Source organism: Varroa jacobsoni, unplaced genomic scaffold, assembly GCF_002532875.2.
Source record: "Varroa jacobsoni isolate VJ856 unplaced genomic scaffold, vjacob_1.0 scaffold_441, whole genome shotgun sequence".
In the NCBI taxonomy this organism is placed as follows: Eukaryota; Metazoa; Arthropoda; class Arachnida; order Mesostigmata; family Varroidae; genus Varroa; species Varroa jacobsoni.
This window is the reverse complement of record NW_019213343.1, coordinates 60,877-87,092: the sequence shown is the minus strand read 5'-3', so window position 1 is coordinate 87,092 and position 26,216 is coordinate 60,877. Positions and strand designations below refer to the sequence as shown.

The 26,216-nt window shown below is 45.3% G+C and overlaps 1 protein-coding gene across 9 annotated transcripts in view; it reads left to right on the top strand.

Moving 5' to 3' along the window:
* The window catches only part of LOC111260456 (RNA-binding protein Musashi homolog Rbp6), a 240,832-nt gene that overhangs the window by 154,753 nt on the left and 59,863 nt on the right, over nucleotides 1-26,216 (top strand). For all 9 annotated transcript variants that reach the window (XM_022833232.2, XM_022833231.2, XM_022833227.2 and 6 more), the window contains one exon: nucleotides 6,519-6,567. In XM_022833232.2, coding sequence (XP_022688967.1) covers nucleotides 6,519-6,567 — 49 coding nt within the window. The remainder of the gene's footprint in view (nucleotides 1-6,518; nucleotides 6,568-26,216) is intronic.

The window sequence follows — 26,216 nt, the reverse complement described above, 5'->3', positions numbered from 1 at the left end:
GAAATATAAGCAACGGGAGTTGACGTCTAAATAGGAAAAATGTTGCAAGAGCCACTTGCAGTTACATCCATACTGGTGACAGTGGCAAACGCTAATGACGACGTTATGGAATGGAATCTATATTTGATGATTCGAATATACTCTCTATTTAGAGATTCTTCAGTTATATACCTGTAACGTAGCCAAGTTGCTAAATGAGATCAACCAGCTAGGCATAAGATGGTATTGGTTTTGCATTTATACTGTACTATAATAGCTAGCTAAATAATGTATACTCAGCTCGTCTATTGAACTAGGGCATCTAGTCTCTCTATTTGACCATTAACTACCCATTGCACATATACGTACAGTAACAATAACACACAGTACGGCAGCATGGCATCTGACACAACTTTCGTAGCGGCGGCAGTGACGAGAAAGTCGATTAACCTTCATTCGACATTCAGTGTGCCATGATGATATTCTCATGCAAATATTTATCTATAAAAGCAGCGGTGACAGCGATGTTATAAGGCCCCGTCGGAACCGTAGGGGCCAGCATACCATACGAAGTAGGACTATGATATAGTAAACAATATAATGTTACGCGAAAGGACGAGAGGAACCTTTTTCAAAAATCGTCATACTCGAAGCACCTGCCTCACTATGAATGGCCACATTCATTTAGTTGGTGCTAAAGAGCTATGGCATTGAGTTAATTGCTCCTATTATTATATACGTCATACTCTCTGGTATGGCGTATATAATGATAGGAGTCTGGCCAGACTCTGACTGGTCTAAGCCCGACAGTTGCTAGCTCATAGACAAGAGAATCTTATGGAAAAGCCCGCTTTATAGCTTTCAGTACAATGATCATGCGCCTGTATCGTATTAACGTATGTTCGTAACCAACGCGTTAGCTTTCGGTAATAGTTATAAAAAAGAAAAACTCAGATCTGAGAGAACTGCTATTGTGTAGAAGCGAGGAATCAACGCATTTTTAGTTGCCTACGTACTTATTCCCCCTTTTTGGGCCCGCCAGCCTGATTCTCTCGAGCAGATAAAGGCATCCTATTGCCCTTCGCGGTCGATTGCAGGCCCACTGTGCGGATTTCCGATAACTTCTATTGACTATGGCCACTGCTCCTACTAAGCGATAGAAATTATTTTACCGGCAGTTTGTTGCCGCACGACAGAAGGTACTCGGGCGGGCAAAGTTCGTCGATCTAAAGAGCGAATCGATATAAAATCTATTAATACAATTATGTGCTTGTTTTTTTTTGCTTTGTGATAATTAGTGTTGTAAGCGCTAACATTCTGCAGGCGAACGCTCGTGACTTAAAAGTCTTTCCTTCATATTAAACATACACATAGTAGGATAGTGGACATAAAATACGGTATGTATATGTACTAACATAATATAGCGTACTCACATTGAATTTCTTTACTAACAGCCTGATCAAAATAGAGAGATTATTAGAAATACACTTTTGGGCGGAAGCGATTCGCTTATTGGCCCGTACTAAGCTTTCTCTATGGCACATTTTCCGTTGTGTTGGGCGGGAATCTGCTTCCACGTCTTCTGCGGCCGTGTATCGTCAATTTGGGGTGCCCAGAGTAGCTTATAATTTCCGTAAGGGTTCATAGAAGTTAAATCCTCCTTATGAAACATAGGCCGTCAATGTCAATACGTGCTGTGTTTTGTAGACAGGGTGGCGCGTTAAGTTAGAGAACTCTATACCAGTCCGTTTGTCGTAACAGACATACGTTCATTCGCTATTCTTTAAAACAGAACCAGTCCCTTCCATGCAAATAATAACGGGCCATTTTAGTGACTGGGTCGAAGTTCACCGATTATCCAATCGTTCAGGGTCGCTCTTAAGATTAAAGACTTTACTTTTCAGACCCACACTTTGCGTTATTATAGATTTTTATACGCCTGCTGAAAAATTCGAGAACGACTTTCATGGGGCAAACTGGGTAGAAGTTAACGGGGTTTAGATTTAAAGGACGCAGAAGTGTGTTAAATGGCTCAAAAGCCATCTTGGTGATACCTGGAATTTTGCTACAGGAATTTAAGGCCGTTTCGGTGAGACGGATATCAGCTGCCTGTTTAATCGCTTACTTAAGCTCGAACGGTTAATTTGTTTGTGCCTTTCTGTGCCGTTAGTCTATCTGTCGTTTTAAGCCTTTGCGTCTTTGAGAGCTTCAGCGTTCCGATGGAAACTTTTGCAAGTATCGTATTTGAGTGATAGCTCTGTGTGTTTGACGCCCAATCGTTTACTATGCACGCTTACTAAAACAATAGTATTTACAAATTAAAAATGTATTTTGTTTTAATTCAGTAAGTAGTTTAGGTTGTAAATTGAAGCTAGAGTCGCGGCGGACGGTAGTTATATTCAATAAATATGACATAGATTATATAGGTCATCCTGTCTTTGTTTAGATACGGTCTTAGAAACAACTTAAAAGAGAAATTCCGGATTTACACGGAACATCCTAGGTGTGTATGATAAAGGCAAACGCTTCTTCGTTTAGACAGACTAAGGCGACTATGCAGACAATTTTGAAGACATATTTTTCACATTCTGCATGCCAAGCCACGAAAAGTAATCCATTGTTTTGTTTGGTGTAGGCCATAGCATAAACGGCTGGGTTAAAACATACCAAGACTGGGTTGCTTATCCGAGAGAACTTACAGAGTGTTCAGGATTACAAAATAGCTGCAGATCTGATTGTGAGCGCCCTTTACTCTTTCATGTTATTCCTCCTGATGACTTCGAATAGATTCTCATAGCCGCGGTAATTGTTACTGACCTCGGCCACTTTATATCGGCTAGCTGAAAAAAGCGATTTCAACGAGTGTCGCAGGATCGAACGTTATCAATGCCCGTAGGTCAGTATGGCACTCTATGGCAGCTAGCCAAAACCCCTGATATTGGGAGCTCGGGCTTACAAATTTCAACCAGCATTGATTCCACCTCTATCGCAGTCGTCTCACGGTGTAGTACATAATAACTAGTAGGTGTATTCACCAGATGGTGAAACGCCGCAAAAACTCTAAATGATGGAATTTTATCAGCAACTTTCTTGTGTACTCAATGATCGTGGTACAGGTACCACGGGGTTATACACCTCAATAGTGCATGTTATATGCTCACTGTGTGACCCCCCGTTCCGTAGCTTAGGTTACACTACGGATAAACATGATCTACTTCTATACATCAGCTAATAGCTATGGCTTAGTAATTCAGTAGCTCCTGTCGCAGACGGCGAGTGTAGAGGTATAGAAGTGGAAAAAGGGTTCGGTTGGCGACAAAGCGGTTAAACGTTCCTTGCAAATGTTCATTTTGACTGCGCTCACCACTACTATCACCATCGTCATCATCATCGAAGCCATTGCCGTGGTCCGGGCACCGGTCGTATTATGTCAGTAACTTAGGCCACTAGAGATCAGCGACTAGCCACCAAGCCAACTAGCGAAAGATACTGCCATTTTGAGCCCCATATCGTTCGCTGGGTTGCTCCTGTCTGTCAGTCCTGTACCCGTTCAGCCCTATTAGGGTGGAACAGGACAGCCTGCGCCGTCCTATACAACCAGGGTCTCCTCTTCCTGGTCTGGCTGACGCAAATCCGGGTAAAGCGTAACGCGGGGCGCGCGCCGTTGCACGCCACTGTCGACACTTCGAAAGCGTGTCGTGGCATTTATGGCCGCTGTCGAGGGCAACAGCGAACCGGGGACAAAACGGGCTGCCATTTGCTAGTTGCCGGCGTGCTGCCTGGCTGGGTAAGTTCTGCTTTGTCGTCGCCCATGCCTCCGACTCTCGTAACTGTCCCTGTATTCACATAGGGGCTAGATGGAGGGAACGAAGAAGAACGCGCCTGCTGCCTTGAATTCTGCTGGCCCAGTGGGAACCAATCGGCGCCCAACAGCTCCAAAGAATCTGGCGGAACGCATAGAAGGCTCGTTCGTTGATCTCTTTGATGGGTGAGGGTGGTCGCACCCAGAACTGTTCCTTTTACGTCCCGCGATTTCATTCCGCTAGTCTCCCCTCACTCACGTTCTCTTACTTCGAATCCGTTTGGACTCGAGGGGCCGACTCTCAACGAAAGGGCCAACAGCAGCAGAGGCTGCCTGATACATGGTACAGCATCAGTGAACGGACCTGGGCCACGTCCTGTTCGCGGCCTCGTTTCTTCGAATACAGAACAACAACAAACGGGAGAAAGGGAGGTCCCGTTCCGTCGAATTTTGTGCCGCCACGGTGCGTGGCACAAAAGAGCGAAACCCTTGGTACTCTTACGTCAGAGGAGGGAAGTGGTTGTGGAGAAGAAGAAGATGAATCAGGCATGTGTGTGGCAGATGCACAGCTTCGTTATGGATCCACGGCCGCAGGCATACGACAGACGGGTTGCGACAATGCGGATCACACACATCATATATATGTGTGTGGCTCCCTGTTGTATATTTTTCTATAGACCCCGTCTAGCTCCAGCTGGAGGAGAAACCAATAAGATGTGAGAGCGCGTATCACAACAAAACCGTTTTAGCTGGTCTTACGTTAGCGGTTGCCGAATTCGGGCTGAATTTACCTATATATATATATATATATATATAATTGTGGCGAATTATCGTTGTCCTCATAAACGTCTCGCAATCTTGTTGCCCTGGCTTCTGCTATTAATAGATATTTTTGATCCTCTACCATCTAAAGCTTAATGGGGCTGAGGGTGTGGGATGCCGCTGGCTCTTAGCATGCCATAGAACTTCAACGTTTCTGCATTTACTGTTATTGCTACCAATGATAAATTGCAGGGCTATGTTGTGTACGCGTTAATTAAATGCCCATTCGAACATATATCGGCTCAATAATTAGGCGCATATGCGAGCATTTGGTCTCCGTCCATCTTTTTTTTTTACCAAGTAGTTAACAACAAAGCAGCTATATATATTATATAAAACCATATATAATATGCAAACAGCGAAGTATATATAGCACTGATTATTAATTCGACTCGTGTTTGGAAATAAGCCTTGACATATTGTTCGTCCGCCAATGACGAACCCTTTGTTACCAGTTCTACAAAAATGAGATGGAAATTGAAAATCGCTTTGGCGAAAAAAAAATGAACGGTTTTACTAGCTATATGAGTTTAAAGTCACATATCTCAGATAATACGAACCGCATGGGCGTTGGTGAGAGCCGAAATTGGATAGTAGAAAATGGACCTAAGTTGTTGCATTCAGACCCAAGACAAAGATGAAATGTTTGCAGAAAATTTTTATATTTTATATTCAATGCTATAATGTGCAAATCCTATCCAAATCCATAAAAAATAAGTGCTGTCGATGATCAAGTTACGCCATCGTGGCAAAGAGTTTAAAAGTGGGTCTATCGTTTGGACATTTTTATGTGACCAATGCTACTGGTAATTGAGTAAAGCCGACTGTTGACTAGCCATTATATCGTCAAGGGACTAAACACGGGCCAGCAAAGAGTCTTAAACTATTTTCAAAAAGCAAGTTACAAAAAAAAAAAAAAAAAAAAAAAGCTCGATGTTTTGGGTGCCACAGCATTCATTTTATCATATCTTCATTGGTAAAATTTTACCGAAAGGCAACATAGTCAAGCCCTCTCGATGGCGGCTAATCGCGATAGATCATGTATGACATTAACATGCAAATAGAAAAGAGGAAAAATGTATTCTGCAATATGTAGCAAGGCCCAAATTACCGCCAAAAAATAATGCTACGTATTTTTTGGTTTTACGGTATAACGAATTATGAATTATGATCAAGCTTGGTAAACGATTGATTCGAATCTCTACTGTCAACAACGACGAGCCACACAAAATGCTGAGCGGAACTAGTGAACTAAAGGAAGCGTCGTCATCCACCATCACGATACCAGACCAGACACATCTTCAGTTTTATATTGAAAAAGCTTGGCTGGGAAATCTGCCGTGTGGCCCACATCATGCATTGTCACATTGTTATCATCTATTTTGGTCTCTGCAGAGATCCCTTGATGGTGCTTTGTTTCAACGGAGGAATACAACAATGGCTTGCCACATTTTGCCACCCAGAAACCCACCCAGAAAATTCTACAATGATAGAATTGAGTTGTTATAAAAAAACCGCAGAAGGCCGTGGATCAAAGTAACGCGTATCTAGTTTAGTCGTATCATATTCACGTATGTATATTTGCTTCAGGTTTTACTACTTAAAAACTGTCAATATCTCTTCGACAAGCCAACAGAGATAGTATCTCGGCACATATATGTGTATATATATGTCTGTACCGAGATCCTATCCGTTGCCGCTATCATCACTCAAATCGCTTACGGTCCATATAGCATGTAATGTGTATAAAGAAATCCTCATTGTTTTGTTGCTAGGAGATCAAAGACCCTATTTTTAATAACTACTCTAGTGCTGATGATAATATATACATCGTTACATGCATACTTGTATAAATACAGACGCGCTGCAGACGATCGCATCGTATCTCAATTACATATTGTGTTTGATTTTACAGATAGAGGACGCTATGCTCATGTTCGATAAACAGACGAATCGGCATCGAGGTAAGTGAAAGCGCCGCTCGAAACGTTACAGTTTGTTGAATTTTTTGCTGTTCGAAATTAATACCACCCTACCATCGCAGGGACTTTTAGGACAGAAAGATTTGCTGTAGTTGGTTGAAGAACCAGCCTGATTGCACCGCCATATGTCAGACAGGCTTCGACTGCTAGTGAAGTTCTAAATAAACTATTAATTCTACGACCAGATTACTACAGAAAAGCGAATTACGTTCATGCACATATGTTACGTTTGTGTAACATCACGAACGTACCAAAATTGAACTGACTGCATAAAAAAAACGCCACCAGCTCAGCTAGCAAATGGCCGTTTTGTCGTGAAATGCTAGAAGACGCAGGACAGGAGGTATACGAGATAACCATGCAGTATTGGATTCTCGCGAGACCCCAACCAACCGGCTTTCATCTAATTTTCGACGGCAATTGACAATTGATAGTTTGTTGCCAACTTTTACCCGGCGGTTAATTTCTACGAGCTTCCGTCTATGTAAGGCTTAGTGCAAGAGACACACGACAAACGGAGATGTCGACGCTTTACCGATGCTGAGAGTACCGCTGGTGCGATCGCTGCTCCTGCTGTAGTTTGTACGCACAATGTAGTGACGTCATGAGCAGCTGCTGTTGACACCGCCACTAGATGGCGCCAAGGGCTCTTGCCAGGACAAGGAGGAGCAAAAGGCCTACCAGGATGCATCACGTGCCCGCTCTCAGTGAGAGACTGTCTATTTAGTCGAAGCAGTACTCCAGAAAGCTCTGGGCGTCAATCCGAACTAGGACAGTGTTTTGAAAAATGAAAACCATTTTTTGCCCTTCTAGCTTATTTTTCGCGTGCCCATACATATAGAGCACATAACATTCCACTCGAGTATATTTTACATCACGTAAGTATTCTCTGGACTATTGTTTGTCTGTCCGTAAGTAGCTGGAGACTATCCACACAAACTGATGGATAATGGAAGCCGAACACAAAAGTATCTGGATAGCTACCATGGATCTTATATCTGTATACATTAGACGTTCTCAATAACTTTTAAATTTCCCGCCGTTAACAGATGAAATATAGCTGGCAAATACTACCATCTTCTAAAAACTTTGAGAAAATTTCAGTTGAGTTTACTCCAGAAAGTAGTCAAGAAATGAGTAAGAAGGGAAGCCATGGCAAGGATCCCTAAGCATAGTACGTGAATAATGCAAACGTTTTAAAAAGGTATTAGAGCATCGAAGCCCAACGTGAAGGTGAGCAGATGTCGGGGCTCGAATGGCAAAAACACATTGCCGCTGTTGAAGAGGCTTTCCATTAATGTAAATTTTCGAGCCTAAGAGCTGTGTCAGTCAAAATTGGCATCTCACATGTGACGTGTTGCAGAGTATTCAATTAATTATTACTACAAATGCGCAGATTGACTGAAAAGTATGTCTCCCGGGAATTAACTTTAGGCTAGCTGGAAATACATGTGGTGTATTTGACGCACGATGTGCGAAATTTAAGTCGACAAAAGATCCACCCGGAGCATAGGATTGCCATAAACAAAACATAGTTCAGTCTCTACCACCAGCCGGAGAGGAACCACGTGAGAGGATGGCGTTGCCGTTAAGAGTTTGCTGGCACTGGCGAGTATGTTCGAATGTTAGGTGATATTAATACTTGCGATGGACATCAGGGGCATATCCAACGTTCGACTTCGACTTGTTTATTCTCTGACCTATGCCCGTCTAGTTATGCGGCTTTTCATGTTCTAAAGAAGGCTACTAATGGGGCAAACAGATCCTACTATCGATACATTTCTAAAATAAAGCATAGATATGCGAATAACAGGTATATGGATATAAAAAATGTTTAAAAAATTTATCTAACATATATAATAACAATAAAAACTCATCCGCCTGACTAGTTCAAATATTATTTAGTTTTATAGTTAACCGGACTCAATTGTAACATCCAAATATTATGAATCCAGGTTGCCATGGAATCTTATCCCTTAACCACAGAGATGGGAATAATGTTCTTTGTTGTTGATTTTTGTCAGTCAAAGGCAACAAAACCTTTTGTGATTATATGGCTATATAAGTGTTTTGTCCATAACGATCGACATTTTTAGCCAAGTTCTAGGTTTATTAAACGATGCTATCTAGTTTCAACGGTTAAAGCACGGCAGCATCGTGCGATACCGCGAACTTTTTTTCTGAGTTTTAAGTTAGTCTATCGTAATTTTACAAGAATAGCCTCACTGGAATTCATTTTCCATTTCGCCAGTAGTTACATAAGTTCTTGTTGTTGAAACAACACCGCCGATGATAACTATTAAGTATTGTATTGGTGGCATTGTGTTTTTATTTCCTTTATTGATTATGAATGTTCTGCTTCTCCAGTGCCCGCGTTATAGATTCATCATACACTGCCGCGTTTGTCGTTCTCGTACTACACTTTTGATTGAAACGTATGGCGCCGAATCCTTTCCAAGCCCCAGGTGTCACCAACGGACGATGTTTCTGCTCCGATTGCGAAGAGTTCGTCGCACTCGTTGGCTGTCCATCCGCACACGTTTTTGGCTGGCTGGCTGGCTGTGCAGATACGTCTGATGGACTGTGTCTTCTTTCGCACTGGCATGTCTTTCCTCTTTGGTACGTGTCTACCGGCCATGCACGTTCGTACAGGATAAAACAGGCTTGGGGCACTAAATTATACAGCTATGCCTCACCACACAGTCCTTCTCACTTGCGATCGTTCACCAACAGTCGAGTAGTCACAGTGACCATTTCGATGACTTGAATGACGACAACGGAGATAAGAGTCCACGCTTTAACGCCATAAGACTCCCTACACAACAGCAGCTCTGGCAAGCGAGAGCAGACGAAAGCATCGAAGGAGGCCATTGTTTGCAGCAGCGGTGTCAGAGCATTGTATCACATCGACCTACCGATATGCTCAGCGTCTACTTTCCCCCGCTGCCGTTGACTCATTTTCTTCTATTTATCTCATTCTTCCCCTCCTAGGCTCATTTCAGTGCAGCAGGGGCAGCAACAGTGGCAATAGTACCAAGGAGGTGTGTTTCATTAGACTACTAGAATGTTGCAAGATCTGGAGCTTTCGGTGGGGTTATGAGGTAAAGAATATCGTCAAAGAGAGCCGGTAGCGAACGGGGTTTTATGACGCTCTACTGCTTCTCAATCTAGGCCTGTTCTCACTGCTTCACTGTCTGTTGTCTGCAAAGAAGGCTGGCCTACGGCCTGCCGTCTGCGAATCGACAAACCAGCGTAAGCGGCAATGACACACCAACGGGCGCAACCCTAAAGGAGAAATGAGATAAAGTAGAGCAATCGTAAGCAGCAGAAGGATGCAGGCAACTGTCGGTCTGTCTGCAATTGTACGATCTGATCCACTACATATTACAGTTATACAGTTTAGGCTCAACTGTAGAGAAGGTGAAAATAGTATTCATTCCAGGAGGGGGTACATTCTGGGTAGGGACAATGGTTAGGCTATACGGATAGTAAACGAGGAGGCATGGCAAAGGAAGGAACCTCAACGTCGTCCGATGCAGAGCACGGCCACGATAGGTGGGTTTCGGTGCTGGAGCAGTAAAGACCGAATGATGGCGAAAAATCGAGAGGAACAGGGAACAGAGAGCCCGAAGTAGTAAGCCTCCTCTATAAGACCGTACGACGATGAACACGTCAACGACGAGACCAGGCAAAATGGGTAGAAGGGCGTCAAAGGGAGCGATGGTAAAGTAGCGGCCCTTGTGGCCGTTCGGAATCTGAGGATCTAGAGTCGTCGGAGCCTCGAAGTCTCGGGGATGTTTCAATGCCGATGAGTGATGGTCCATCGCCAACAGCACACTTCCCCCCTCAACCTCTTCTCACCAACAACGCCTCCTTCTCTGTTCCTGATCAGCAGTGCGGCAGCAATGACGTCGTTGCTGCATCCGCTACAGACACCATTGCCATTGCACTATATAGAACTGTATACTGCAGGAAAACGAGAGATACACGCAGCAGTGACAGCAATAGGTAGCTAGTCATCGTAAAGAGTCGGATGAAGTCGGACCACAGCCATGCGGACGGTCGGTCGGTTGAAAAGTACGGTCAGGTACCAGGCAGCTTGATGCGGCAGCAGCCGACATGCCGCCCAGAAGGCACTCTAGATACTGGCGGTGTGACTGATGTACGGCACCGCCCACTGTTCGAAGTCGAGCCAAGCCCTCAGACCCCGATACCGGATAAACACCCTAGAAATCTTACCAGCACTACAACCCGATCCTAGCGACTGGTATTCTTCTCTTGCTATTCCTACAGATCTTCACTGTTGGTCAGCAGCATCAGTCTTTTGTTCACAAGTTCCACCAAATCAATACACTGCGCGGCGCTACGGCGTTTGGTGATTTGGCTGTGCTTCGCATTGCATGGTTATGACCATGGCATCCATGTTTTGTTTCGTTTGATAATTGGCCCCCCCAGTAGTGGCGGCGGAAGTCAGCCTGGCCTAGTCTACACCCGGCTCACAGGGCAGCCAACTTCCGCCCCTTTTTCTGCCTTCTATTCCCATTAAAACCGCTGCTAACATTACCTCCGCTACGTTATAGTAACTTCCCAATATATTCGCAATGGCCATCTTGGCCGAACGACATTAGCCGTGGTACGCCTGTTTCAATTGACCCACCTACTCACTGATGTCGCACCGACGCTAGGCCGTCTTTCTTTGTAGTAATAGCATCAGCGGTAGTTCTGTATGAGTGGAGGCAATTTTGTGACATGCGAGAAGCATCAAACAAGTAATACCAGACGCCCACTTTCACGTTCACGACTTTGGCCACCGCAAATCCGAAAGGCCAAACTCTCAGCGACGGCTAGACTCTGATATTCGATTGGCCTAGAAGAACAGACGCGGAGAGCCTGCAAGTTTTTGGAGCATGAATCGACCCATTGTCAGTGAGAGCGAGTAACAACTGGGTTGACTTTGCCCTGCGTATTCGGCTGTTGGCCAATGGAAAGGTTAGGACAAAAAAATCCAGGGCTGACCTACAGCCGAGTGCGATCTATAGTCGTCTACTGCAAAGGAGTAATTCGCCTTGTCCGTGTCGAAAGTTTCTTTCTACGCCCAACCAGTGAAAGCGAACAACCCGCCAGTAAACGTTACAATTGCAAAGGCCGCTGAACTGAGCAGAATAAGGCAAGATGGGCCGTCATGGGGGCCGCTACCGCCTGCGTCCGTAGCACTCCCGCACCCTTCTTCGGGCTTCTGTTCTCCATCTATCCGGAACAGTAAAGGCGGGTCAGTGTCAAATGGCGAGGCGAGCCTCATTCTTTTCTCTTAGCAGCAGCCGGGCCCAAGTAGCATCGTCCTTGCCACATCGCATATTGTCAAGCCGAAATTCTATTATTGATATATATATATGGTGGAAGACTTGGCTTCTAAACAATATGACAAAAGAACATGATTTAATACGGTTTGCACCATACTACTAGCTGATCCATTCGGGAAAATCTATTCGAGAAAACATTTTTTGTTGATGATCGTTGAGGGCAGCAGCGTTTGGGGCTAAGTATCACGTCCGTTTTTGTCCTCTCTGTTTCTCGCTCTCCTTTTCTATCCTGCGGCTGTCTTGCTCATCTTATAAACAGCACCATTTAGGTCGTCTAGGCTGAATTCCTTACCGGTGTGGTGCACGAAGAAAGCGTACCGGGCAAATGTATTCGCCTACCTGGAGTTTCCTTTCCGGTTATCCTCGTTGTTGTCAGTATCTCCATGTAAATGGCCGATGATAACTAGCTGACGACCGGATAACAGCAGCAGAAGCAACGATTAGGAGATGCGTCCAACAATAACATCTTGTTGGCATTCGTTCTGTCAGACGGGCGGTGCCAGTGGTATTGGTCGTTGTGGAGGTTACGGCCGCAAGTCACCGAGCGTAAGCAAGCGGTCTCGTCCTTTCATCAGTAGGGGCAATATTACGATGGCTCCAAAGGCTCCTTTACTCTTCACAGCGTGCCATAGCTCACAGTCCCAGGCTGTACGTTCTCCCAGTCGCGTGGTGCACAAAGGTGCAGACTCGGGATATTGCGGTGAGCTGGGAATTCTCGTCGAGTTGCTTCTGGCGCTGACTGGAACGATCGACGTACCAGGTAGACTCTTTCTCTAAACACCTCCCCATACCTCTCCTAGTCTTTGTTCTCTGTCCCATCCTGCACATGTCTAGTTGCCGCTCGAGATGGATAGGTATGATGAACAACCGTCAAGCGGAATTTGCTTGATAGTCGACTAGCTAGTAACTGTCGTCGCCGTTTTAGCATGATATCGTTTTGATCTGCCTTTATTGTGGCTGCCGCCGTCGATTTCTCATCAGCTTCGGCAGATGAGTCATTCACCCGGGCGAGCAGGATGCAGGAATCAAGCAGATGACCAGACAAATCATGGCACCACGGCGTGAGTTGCTCCTGCAGTGACCGTCACTGTTTCGTCTAAAGATCGTCCTCTTCGTCCCGTTCATATCCATACAATGCGGCTTGCTTCGCCCTTGTTATGTTTTATTTGGCTTTGAGAAATATATATATATATATATATCCACCCACAGGAAGAGAAAAATGGCCTCGTAAGACAACATTGTGTACAAAACAGATGAAGGAAAAGAGAAGCGGGCGAGCAAAAAGCGGACGAGGCCAGGGGAAGAGGCCGAACCAACCTCAGCGATATTGCTCATGGCCACGCGTGTCGAAACTCTCCCGTTTGATTCAACCGTCTGTATCTTATGTATGTCGACATATATATGGGCGTATGTGCTAGCCTGTAAGTGTATGTGTGTATGTTTGAGCGCTTTCTATGTCGTGTCCTGTGTTTCTACTGGCCCGAACGTTCTTTCCTAGCTGGGTCGACCCGTCTGCTTTTCCCAGGAATGGCATGATGACGGGTTGAGAAATGACAAACAAGATTGCCTCCTTTCGAGGTCCCACCAAGTTGCTTGTCGCCAGCACCTCACTTCGGTTGCCCTTTGCTTCACCATCGGTCTCCTGCAACGTCAATGTTGCTGCTGCCGTGTGAGGGTGGCGTCACATCAAGCAAAGGCATCCAAGACGAGTGGTCGAGAAAATCGCAATCGGTAGCAATAAAGCCCAGAGTGTCACTTGCATTCTATAGCAATTTCTCTTTTTAGCCCCCTTGCCTTTTCCCTCTCTCTCTCTCTCTCTCTCTCTCTCTCTCTCTCTCTCTCTCTTGTACCATAGTTTTCGCTGTTTTTCGCTGCATTGATGTGATACACGATATTGTTCGCCATATTTTGTTATATCATATATATGCGTGAACATATACAAAGTAATGAAAGATTCCAAGCGATCGGCACACGTTTGGCGTAATGGGTACGTGCGCTATCATATTTTCTACACGAGACTGCTAGACCTGTAGGAGGGTACGAAACTTTCGACTAACCAGAAGAATCTGCTTAGCAAAAGTATCAGACAGTTCGTTGATCGAATCACTTTGAGAGGAACTATTGAGCTTATCATTTGGTTGCCTTACTTAGCGAACTGCACACCCCTGGCGGCGGCGGCGATGCTGACGTTGATATCAGATAGAGCTTGGAAAAACTATGAAAACGGAATTTTTTTTTTGTTTGATATGAAAACTAACTAAAGGTGTGGCGCAAACAGGAAACGAGGCGACGTGAGGCCGTTTGCCTAACTGCTATTACGAACGCGACCTGCCGACAAGCTATTGGGTCGACTGCTACAGCGAACGTGTCTCCTATGTCCAAAAAGAACTTGTTCAAGGTTAGATTGATAACGGGAAATTCAGAACGACTTGGCCTGTGCAGAACGAAAGAAGCAAAAACGGAGGATAGTTCACGAATTTGAGATTTTTTGTTTTACAGGATTTAGTACTCGCAGCAATGGCTGTGGAGGCGAATTTGAGATTAATTAAATATATCTTTGTAAGCGTACTATAGGAAACAAAAGTACGAGCGTTTATTTTTAGATTCAACCGTTTTAGATTTTCAGACGGATAGTAGGCAACCATAGGCTGCTCCCTCGTAGTTGACTGTATCAGTTATCATTTTGCTTAGCTAGAACGCAGGACGTATCGACATCTGACCTAGGCACGTAATAATGTAGGAGCTTTTCGACGCTTCCTGGGCGTGTCATCCTTGGGCCTTACATTTACGCTCGATAATCAGATTGAAGCTTCTCCTAGTTTGTCATTTTAGCTGGATACGATGTCATGGAGCGTTGTGGTACAACATGCGTAATTTGAAGTTACGCTTCACTTACCGTCGCAATATAACTTGTGTATATACAGATCGCAGGTTTACTGAATCAGTCCACCGGAAAAATCACTTTGGCGGAATTGTGCCACCAATAATGCTGCTCACCAGTATTGAACTAAAGGCATTACGCTACTTTTGACTGCTACTCAACGACCACCTACTACCGGTCCATTCTATAGTTACGCTAGGAAAAGAAGATGCTTACGGCAGATTAGCAGATTGCAGTTACATCCTCTGGAAAAGTGCCTACACCGACAGCGCGTGACCAGCTAAGCCCAAACTCGCCTTTGAGTCACGTTTCAATACAGTTAACAAAAAGTACCATTAAGAAAAGGGCGGATATTCATAAAATGCGTTATCCGCTCTTCCTTTACTCCTAATACAATGATGCATGACGACCGTATTACTAAGTAAATACGAATCTTTCTTTGGCAAACACTTAGGTGGGCTAAAAAAAATGCCCGGCCACCAAGAAATAGGCTTGTTAGAACAGCATACGTTCATTGTTACGGAATATGCAAAGCTGTTTGAAACTAAGAAGCGCCCATCTGTAAGCGTGAAGAGACGATAAAACGAGTCCTCATGCTACGGTGGCGAGAAAAGTGTAGCAATTTGTTTGTAGCCGAAATCAAATAATAACACATCTTTGTTTCGCTTATCATTTGTCTTAGAGGTCATAATGATTATACCAGTATTAACTGGTGACTGATTTGGATTACGAAATTCTGTGATATTCTGAAAAATCGGCATTATAATAATATATAATATATTGATTTTAGGCTCGATAGAAAAGTTAGCAATCCAATCTTTTGTTGCGTGCGTTTGTAGAAGTGATCTGACTGGCGGAGATGCTCGTTTTATCTTCAACTGAGGGGAACACGTTCCCCGATGTGCTGTCATCGTACCGTCAGAGACTGTGAAATCGAACGATGCCAAATGCGAGTGTCGAGTGCCTTCATCTCAGCACGGGTTGCTAAGCTAAGCCCCAAACATTGAAGTATTCAGTACATTTAAATGCACAGAATGCCTGTTGCGAATCCTAGGTGTCGATTGGAGGTTCTCTATAAAGACTGGCATATTTGCTTTGTCGATTCTCAAGATGCGCTGTCTAGTAGCTTACACTCCATGGCTGTACGTGCATGCAAAAGGTAAATGCCAATAAAGGCATCTAGCGCGTGTGGAACTCGTTTACCTCTTTCGTAAAATTAGCTGAAACCCCAAAGCCAACTGTTTGTAACCTTTAGGCATGCTGATGGCTGTTGTTTTTGGGTCGGGTTCACTTAATGCTTCTAGTCCCTTAACCACAAAAAGCTTCCATGCAGCCTTAATGGCAGTTATAAGAAATATAAAATATAGATAGCAAATACAATCCGTTTACCTTTTTGTCTATATTTAACCTTGACGAAAAGATCGCATTTTAGACGAAGCTTTAGGTATGCGTCGGGACCACGGTTCGTTAACGAAATTGGTTCACATATAGACAGACGGCTAACGCTAGTCAAGAGGTTAATGCCAGTCTACAACTGGCAATGAAGTTTATAACTTTCTTGAATAAGTTATTTGTTGTCACTCGTTTAGACTTATCCTACATATTCTGCATACGACGACTATACCCTTGCTGTTCGCATCTCTAACCAGGCAGGTCAGTTACGTCAAATCAGATTAGGAGTTCGTTTTCGTGTCGCCTTCGTGAAAAGACAGAAGCAACCTTGCTGTTGTAAACGGCTCAGTTTGTCCAATTATCCTCTTCTTGTACTTCGCTCTTGCATCAGATCCTTGTCTGTCCCTTTTTTTTACTTCCGTAAGCGCTCCCTATGTCCCAAATAAGATATCGCGATAGAGAGGATTTCCTGCCCACAATCTGATTGAGAATCTCTGTAGTAGCGCTGCCGCCATACAGTTTAGCTTACACGGCAATTGCTCGCAGTTTTGCTCCTTGCGTCATTAATGCCACTCATTTAACGGTGTGTACAGTAGCGAGCTGTGGCGGCGTTGGCACCAACACAGCAAATCGAGGCGTTTCGTGGGGTATATCTGGGGATATACGGGGCTGGCTCTTGTGGGGAGGGGATTAGAGATGCACAAAGGCAGGCAGGCAGGCAGACAGGGCACCGTGCCTACGTGGAAAGAAACACCATTAATGTGTCTCCAGGCTTTCCTCTTTCGCTTCCACTCTTGCTGCCTGGGTTCTGTCTTTCTGGCCGCCGTCGAAAAGCCGCCAGAGATTTGTTTGTGTCAGCGTTCTGTGCACAGCGAGACCCAGAGCAGCTCCATTGCATGGTCTGCTCAGCCTGTTGTCTTGGCGGCGGCCAACCAACGAACGACACAGAAACGGCGGAAGTGGCAGCCGACCAGGCAATCGAATAAGCCAACCAGCTAAATTCGTTTCTGTTTTTTTACCCCAAGAGCAGTAGAGAGCAGCAGCGTCAGTGTTTGCCATGGCTGTTGGCAGTGAGCGCGGTGCTTGCTTGTCTGTGAGTTTAATCGCCTGTCTCCGTTTGGACACTGCGTCCCACTCAAGACGCTACCGTACCATCTTGCTAGTGGCATCTCTTCGTACAGAACCTTACTCGCCCATCCCAAACGGTCGCCCAGTCACCTCGTCAACCATCAGATTTCAGGAGGCGGCGTGGTCTGCGTAGTTAAGGCGTATCTCCGTGACTGCGTTGCCACGGTAACTATACGTAACGAGTATGACGCCACGCTGGTTCGAAACCTACCGTTGGCAAAAATTACTACATGTTATTAATAATCAGAAAAATAAAAAAATAACGAAAAATAAGTGATTAGAAGAAATCAGGTATTATTCTTAATGTAAGTAGCTGCGTTTGTGACTGCCATGCCGCTTCACAGGTCTGTCGCAGAAACCCCATATCGTTCTAGTACGATCCACTCCGGTAAAACCCCTAATGGGCGAAGTTTTTGATGCTATACCTAAAAATAGGTTATTCCGAAGAGTTGTTCGTGTAAGATAGATTACTGGTAATGCTGAATAAAAAAAGAATTCAAAGAAAAACATCGAACCTCTTAGTTGGTTTCCCCGATGGGCCACCCACTCGTGTTTCATACATATTCTGCTCCTGTTGGCTGGTTGGTTAGTTCAGCTGGGTCGCCGGTACCACGCAGCAGTTCCCCAGTGACGGATCTGAGCCCGCTCGACTCGGTGGCTCCGTTCTGATTTCTGCAGACTTCTCTCCATATTCGGAGACTTACAAAGGTCTGGACTTCATTTCGCTATCGTGTCCGTCATTTTCCGCTTACTCGTTTCCTCTTGTTTAGTTCCCTCGGTTCTGTCCCTATCCGTCGAAAGGCAAAGCCGCCCCGGAGAAGAGGGGGGTACAAAAAAATAGATTTTTACATTCCTTTCTTTTCTGTGACCGAGCTGCCTATGGATTGCTTGTCCGTCCGCGATAGTTCCCGCTACTGCTTCCCTTCTTTATCTCATCGTCTGTGTTCCTTCAACAGACAGAACAGTGGCTGCTTCTACCACCCCTGAGTCCATCGGCCGACAACGACCCTTTCATGCCTTGAGAGTAATTATCTATTTTTATGACACTCCACTCTGCTGCTGGTGCCAATGTTGCTGATGTCGTTGCAACCGCCGTCGCTACCGGTGCCCCATCCGAATGATTCAGCTGCTTCTACTGCTGCTGCAGCTGTCGTTTTTGCAACAAGGACTCTTTCGTCTTCTCGTTGCCGGACCGGCCGTCAGGCGGACTAACTTGTTCGGCCATTCACTCTCTTAGTAGCTCGTTCTGATTTCGCTCGTTTGGACCGTCGATCGATCGTTTGCTAGTTGTACGCTGTCTGTTCAGGGTTTGCGTTGTGCCTTCCGCGCGTGTACCACTGCTCGTTTTGTTGAAGAGGTGGAACTAGTCCGTAGCTGGCTTTGGTTTTGATGCCAAAGAAATTATCTGCTAGGAGCACAATCGAAAGTGGAGGTCAAAGGTTGGAGGGGTTGGTGTCGGCTGACCGTTGAAGTGCCATGTGTCAGACTTGCTTCCAAGTCTAGCGAGTCATGACATTGCGTTCATGTCGTAAAGAAGAAAAAGGGTTGGTGCCATCGAAGAAGCTGACCCGCTGGAGACGTCGACATGCGCCACAATTCCGCTTCTTTGTTTTGTTGACATCATCGGTGCAGGAAAGGGAAAAGGTCGAACAGCGGGCCTAGTATTAGCAATACGAGACGAGAGGGAAATATAGTCTCGAAAGGAACAATCATCAAAAGCGGAACAACTGAGCTACAACGTCAGCTGGATGACAGTACATTGGAATGATGTTTTCTGTTACACACATTTGTCTATATGGTCAAGCTTGACATGCTGCTTGATATTTTCGCATTTTCTCTGAATCTACGTCTTGCCGTTTCTATTAATAAGCGTGTTGCGTTGTTCGTAACAGATGGATATACTTCTGGTAGAACGAAGTCTGGATCCTGTTCTAGTGCATGTATTATATGCCTTTGTGACAATGGCTTCACATTTGCGACGCTGTATAAAAGACACTCAAATGAGAGTAGCGATCTCAATGGACGTGGACCCAGTCGAGGAGAGCATAGCTTTGAGGATTAAAAGTGCCCAGCTAACTAGAATAATCAGGCGTGAGGTTTGAGCTGAGGAACTTTTTTCAGGCAAAACAGATCGGTGCCTAAAGAAGAGCAAAGCGAATGCTACCGATATAGACGTATCTGATCAAATTTGCATTAACGACACATAGGCACGCCACTTGCACGCGGACAAAATGTGTATGCATCTTAAGGAGATCCGGCACGTTGCGATACTAAAAGAGGAAGTGTAAAAAAACTAAATAAAAAGCGAAGGCAGAATCACCCACCTGGGGGAGCGGCCTGAGTTCCTTCACTTCACCTGCTCTGAGGGAGTTTGTCTTTTGTCGTCGACTGGTGAGTCCTTTCTGCTGTGGAGGGCAAAAGACCGACCGAGAACACGATAATTTTTTGGAGTTGACGAGGTGGCTCGCTAGTGACTGAGTATTACTGCGCTCTCACTGCTGATGCGTTCGTCAGTATTGGTCGGTAAAGGGCCTTGACGCAATTCGTCGCGAGCTCTATTTGACCCAGGGCGTCTACCTGTACTCTACCAGGCATGCCGCTTGCCACCAAGCTGTTTTCATGCCTGTTTTTCCTGAACTAAACGAAGCAGAGAGCGTTCCGTCGCACGGACGCCCCTAGCTAGTGTTTGGCCAAGAATCTGTTTAACGGTACGTCTGCCTGTCTGTCGAGAACCGGGCGACAGGCACGACAGCGCCTGCAAAGACGCCTTTGCGATAAGAATGACAACAATCAGATCTTACGGCCAACCTTCTTGCCCATTATAAACGAATGTCAAAACCATTAGATACAGCCCAATAAAAATGGTTATGCCTGCTTCAATTAGATGAAGAAAAAGAATGGTGACCGGTCTGCAGGCTATGGACCTGCAGGCCGTAAGACCAGCACAACTTATAAGCTGTCACTTCAACAATGCCTATGGCAGGCCATTGAATAACACTTGGGTGAGGTTCAGAGAAGGAGGCGTTGGGTGCCGTTATCCAGTTCTTCATTCGCACATAATGAGAAGCAGGGGCATATCGCTTTAATAAATATCTCTGAAGCGGATTCACGCCCGTAAGGTATTGTAGTAGACTATCCAGATAGAGTGAGTCTACTGTAAACGGATCTGTTTCCTAGATAGGTAAGAATATTGCTATAACCAAATTGCTTTTGCTCTATCAGCGTTACTGATCAAAGCACCATGTTCTGCCTATTTTCGTATCGTGTGTTAACTAAAGTAGCTTGGGCTGAACCCAGCACGATTTTTTCAGCTCTAACGTTTGCAAACATAGCTTTACTGAGCTTCTCTTCATATATGCCGTTTGTGTATCGGATTTTTCACAATTATGCAAAAATAAGCGGGCAATATGCAGTTCGAATGGAATTTGCACATTGTTTGAAGCAATACATATTTGTATGTGTATATAAGAGAACGGGCTCGTTGCCGTCCGCGCGTAACCACGTGTCTATGCATCTGTGCGCGTAGTCATTTATAAAAACGTTTGATAAACAAAGATTCCCCGCTTGGTGAAACAGCTTGTCATTGTCTTCTTGTTGTTCGTCTCCGAAGTAGATTCGAAGAATGCTTTTATTTGTCGGCGTCCCTAGTTCTCGAAGCTGCATCTTGGCATCGGCAATGTCAATCAGCATAGTGCTGCGACTGCTGCCCCTCAGAGTATGTAGAACGAAGTAACGCAGAGCACAGGGCGTGGGGTTATCTACTGAGTTTTAAACCTCTTCTGTGGCTAGTGTCTGAGAAGTCTGGCTAGCAGCAAGTCAAGTAGGCCTAGCCAAACAAGAGCGTACGGCAGGTTCGTTCTATGATTGTCGCAGTCGGTTCGGTGGCTCATAGGGCGTTCCCGGCCATGACCTACCAACTATCCATCAGTATTCCCAGACCATTAGGCACACCTGCCCCGCCCCTCTCAGGTCTTGACTCAACTTTGAACGTAACGCACTTCTAAGACGTCAGCCCGTACGCCATCATCATCCCCTTGCTTTATGATATTCCCGGACCTACCCTTATAGCCGCTAGCGCCCACTACACACCGTCCCGTATGAATCTTTTGCAGCACTTCTTCAGTTCAGCAAAGCAGGAACAACCACCCTCGACTTTTCAAGCCAGTCCGGATTCAATTAGCCTTTATACTCTTTTTCAACGTCTACAGCCCACCAACTTGGTTAAAAAATTACTTTTCCTTGGCCTCGTCAATCCAGTGCATTCCTTCCCTCTTACGTTTGCTCGTTTTTTTTTTCGTCTATATTTTTGTCAATCGAAACGGTACGACAAGATGGGCTATGCGACTGTGGGCTGAGTCGCTTCTGCGAAACCAACCAGTATATATCTTCAACAGGCCGACAGGATGGAGAAGAATGGAACACTGCCGGCTACCAGCCAGATTAGGTGGATAACGATGACGAGAACACAGACGTTAATGCAGGGCTAATGGTTGACGCCATCACGATGAGCGACCGACGTCTGGTTGCACGGTGAATAGTTGCTAGCCGTTTGACGGCTGCTGTTATCGCCATCAGGGTAACTACCGGTGCCACCGCATCATGTCGTTCAGTGGGGTTACATCAACAAAATGGGGCTCCGATAATTGTCGTTAACACCTACATCGCTTACAAGACTTTATCGTTTGGTTCATACGTATTTCCGCAGATATTGGAAATATATAAATTGCTATGATATTCGCAGGGCCCTTCTTGTGTGTCGATAATATTGTCCGCTAGTTGACCATATATGCCCCATGGAGGAACTCAGATGTAACTTGAATGGGGAAGACGATCCAAGCAACGCACAGAAACAAGAGCGAACAGTCAACATGTACCGAGCACTCATCTCTCTGACAGAACACTTTTCCTATTATGTGCACAGCGTTAGACCCGTTCAAAATTCAAAGCCGCCCTGTTTCACATATTCTGTTGCAGACATTTTGACTTGGATGGTATAGTAGCAAGTGAAGTCGTGATGAGAAATATAAACGCAGTTCAGGCTAAACAAATGCTAGACCAAATTTGCTTGAACTTTATGGTCGCACCGAGAAACAGGCGGGTACGTATCGTAACAATGGCTTCGTCGCCATTTTTATCGTTAGACATCGACTTTGCCGTGAAATGTTGATTTATAGGTGCACTACAATCACGGTAACATACATGTTCAGTACATTAAGTACTATTAAAGTAAACGAGGAAGCTAAGCCCTTATCTCGACCCGGAATTACTAATTATGTGCCAATTTTAAAATGACCTTTATCAATCGCTAACATTTTTCGTCAGACCGACTCTGTTTCCAATAGTTTATTATAAAGTAATAATTCTAGTGGACATTATCTTCGTAGTAATTTTTGTACTAGACATTCTGTTTTCTTAGCTAAAGCCATATGTTTTATATATATCTCTGCAAGTTAAAAATTAATATAAAATGTCCCAGTAATGGCGTAGTATGCAGTGCTGTGGTCTGGGTTCAAATCCAAGTGTGGACAGACAGACTTTGTTCGTGCTGGGGACGAGCCGTCTGATGAAGTACCTAACGGCGGTACCATACGTAAAACTTAAAAGGTTTAGAAATAAAACAAAAAACCAAATTTTCAATGGTGCATATGCGATTGCTCTTATATGAGGGAAATATTACAAGTGCAATGCTCCACAATCAGATCGTGAGACATTGTCACATGTGCCTACCCCAGTCATTCACAGCGTTTTCACTTTCAGCTTCCTACATCTGATTTACACTGTCTGTTTATAGCATTAGCTAGTAAAGATAACATCGCCTCCTTCCCCGTTACTGGCCCCTCTGTTTCTTAGAGAAAAGTCTAGCTCCTTGCTATTCAACAATGTATTGAAACCATTTACATGATGTATCTGTATACGTCTAGGCAAATTGTATCGCATTTGGTCGTCCGTGCATTATCTACTGCTGCTACCGTCATTACTCCGACGCAAGTGATTCCTCTCGTACGGTTAGTCACTCACAGGTACCCTGTCAGTCAGTGCCAAGGTCCACGTACAAAATCCCTCTTTCTTTATTTTTGGGCCGAATGACTGAGCAATTGCCTTTTTGTTTAAGATGACATCAATGCCATCACGACGTTATGCAGAAAAGAGGGATTTCGTTGGCGTTGGCACTCAAGTACCTCTCGAAGAATAAAGAGCGAGTGCTTAGAGTAGGTGCAGCCGGCCAGCCGAAATCCGTTCAAATGGAGTGTCGTTGAGTAGTGGTTGTCATGTATCAGTTGGGTTGACTGCCTTATTATCGGGGGCCTCAAACCCACATCCTATCTATCCGTCTGTTTGTCTCTATGTGCGAGAGTCCGTGTGTATGTTCGCCTGGTGTTGAGTAAATGAATACGAGGGGTGTCCGGAAAGGAAGACCGCGCAGCAGTAGTTATCTCTCCTTCTTCGATCTGTTCTCGCTTAAGCTGACCGGTTGTGATGGTGAATGGGGGTTTCGCTGATCGAGCTCATCAGTGCGGGCCTGTTTGCTTCCTGCTTGCCCTTTCCACCAGCGCCTTTGCCTCGCTCCTTCTCTTTCTCCGATGAAACTTGCATTTGGCTGCTGAACCGAACACTAAGCTAGAAGGACTCCACTCACATCAGATGAGCTCAGATTAGTTCTGATAGAATTAGGATCGCGGTATCGAAGCCACCACGATTCTTCTTTGATGGTGATACTGAATCTGTGGAGCGAATCTAGGAGACTCCAGCAGAGCAGCATATGGCTTAGCACAAAAGCCTCGACAGCAGGATCTAGTTGCGGAAGTAACGATAGCACGTTGAGGTTAGCAGCAATCTACGGCAACGATCAGAAAACCCTACCGCTCTCGGTTTCGTCAGGTGTCGTTGTTCAGGCCAAGCTGGCAAACTAGCCAGGTTACTTGGTGATCGACTAGTTAGACCAAACAGCAACCAGGCCGAATCATTGCTTACAAACGTGGCTGCATTCCAAGCATACAGGAACCTAAGCACTTAGTTGAAGGCAATATGCCATTCGTGATCTCTATTCGTCTATTCGTGTAGGTTTTTAATCACCGGCTGGATATTCGCTGTACACGTTTCTGGCTAGTATATACTGAGCTGAAGGAACAGTACATAGAGCAGTACTAAATTCGTGATCGGACCTTGCTTGACCAAATGGGCCAGATTCTGGCCTAGAGACGCGCGGATGATGACGGGCGATTGTAGAGGATTGCCGATAGATCGGCTCTTTTCAAAGGCTGAAGCGAAAACGCAGGGCTTTGAAGAAGAGGAAGGCTCTCATAAAGAGAGAAGTATGGATCGCTATCGCGGTAAGAGGTCGTTGACTGTAGTACAACATACCGTTGGCTGTAGTGTTCGCCAAGGTTCCTTTTCGCCTGCCATACCCCAATTGCCCGTATTGGACGAGAATGACGATGTCCCGCGACACTGGGGCAAACTCGTCGTTGTCGTCGAAGCGGCACGCGCGCGTGGCCTCTCGACTCCACCCAAAGGGCCTGGTTACTCACTTATGGCTGCTCGAGCTCCAGCAGCAGCCATCAAAGCCGGCCTGGCAACGAAATGACCGTGAGTGTACGCAAGGCCATCGACGACGCCCGGGAGAGCCAAATATCACAGAGAACATTAACAGAAACGCAGAAATGGTGTGAATGTAAAGGCTCGCGAAAAACAGAGAATAGTGAGAAAGCTAGAACGCGAGGCATATTACAGCAGGCCGAGACGCAGATAGCAGAGGTACCACTACTGCTCAGCGTCGATGGGAAAAAGAGCAAATTGATGGGGACACGGCAAGCCACAAGGCGGCCAAATGACAAAACGAACGTGTGACCCTTATTGCGCCTCTCCCCCTCGCTATCAACCCTGCATCATTGTCCCACCCCGATCTGACAACTAAACCCTAACCCGAATGCCCCTAAACGTTGAATCCCACAGCTCCCTCCACCATCTCTATTCATTTCCATCACCTTCAATAGCCCCCCCTCAGTCAGCTTCGATCTACTCTGCCTTCAAGAGCTCTTCCTTTTACTGAAGGCCGAGCGAGGCAGTTCTCGTGGCATAACTGACGAATTTACGAATTAAAGACAAAAAAGCAAGGAGGCTATCAACGCCACTGCATTACAGGCTGCAGTAAAAGGGAAAGGGTCCCGAGAATGCTCGGAGGTACCACGAACGGGGAACACACGCCAGTCGAAGTAAATCGCGGGAAAATGTGTAAACTAACATAGCAGGACCGACTCGGCTAATGATTGAAAAGAAAGGACAACGCTGATGATCCTTGGCGGTTTAAACGAATGATAAGTGTCTGCAAGTTAGAGTTTGTCAATGCTGGCTCACTGTAAAAATTGCATGCAGGCTAGATAACGCCAACCCAATTAATAAAGACTATATTTAACTGGCAGCAATTGAGGATTTTAAATAGTGTTTCGTTTGGGTACTTTCAATACGGTAGCGTTGTATATATATGTTAAACTTGTATCGAATATGTCATATTATAATCTTGCACCTATACCATACAAAATAAGAAAAAAGCCTACACCGTTTATTACCTAGTCTAACTAAAATGCACAATACTTTTTAGTTAAATCAAGGTGAACCGAGGGTTGTCTTATATCAGGCAGATCCCATACAGAGTGACCCGTTTGACTTGGTACCATCAGCCCTGACGTAATTAACACTGGTCACAGACTTCGCCAATAAAACTGATGCGATTGAGCAATAACAGCGGCCTTCTATCAGCAGCCAAATAGTAGTTTCGTTTGGCAGCGGTGACGCGGGGGATCCCGCTTTTTCCTCTTCTTTGCCCCTCTGGCTAAATGGGACGGCTGCGCCGCGTTTGCCTGTGTTCAATT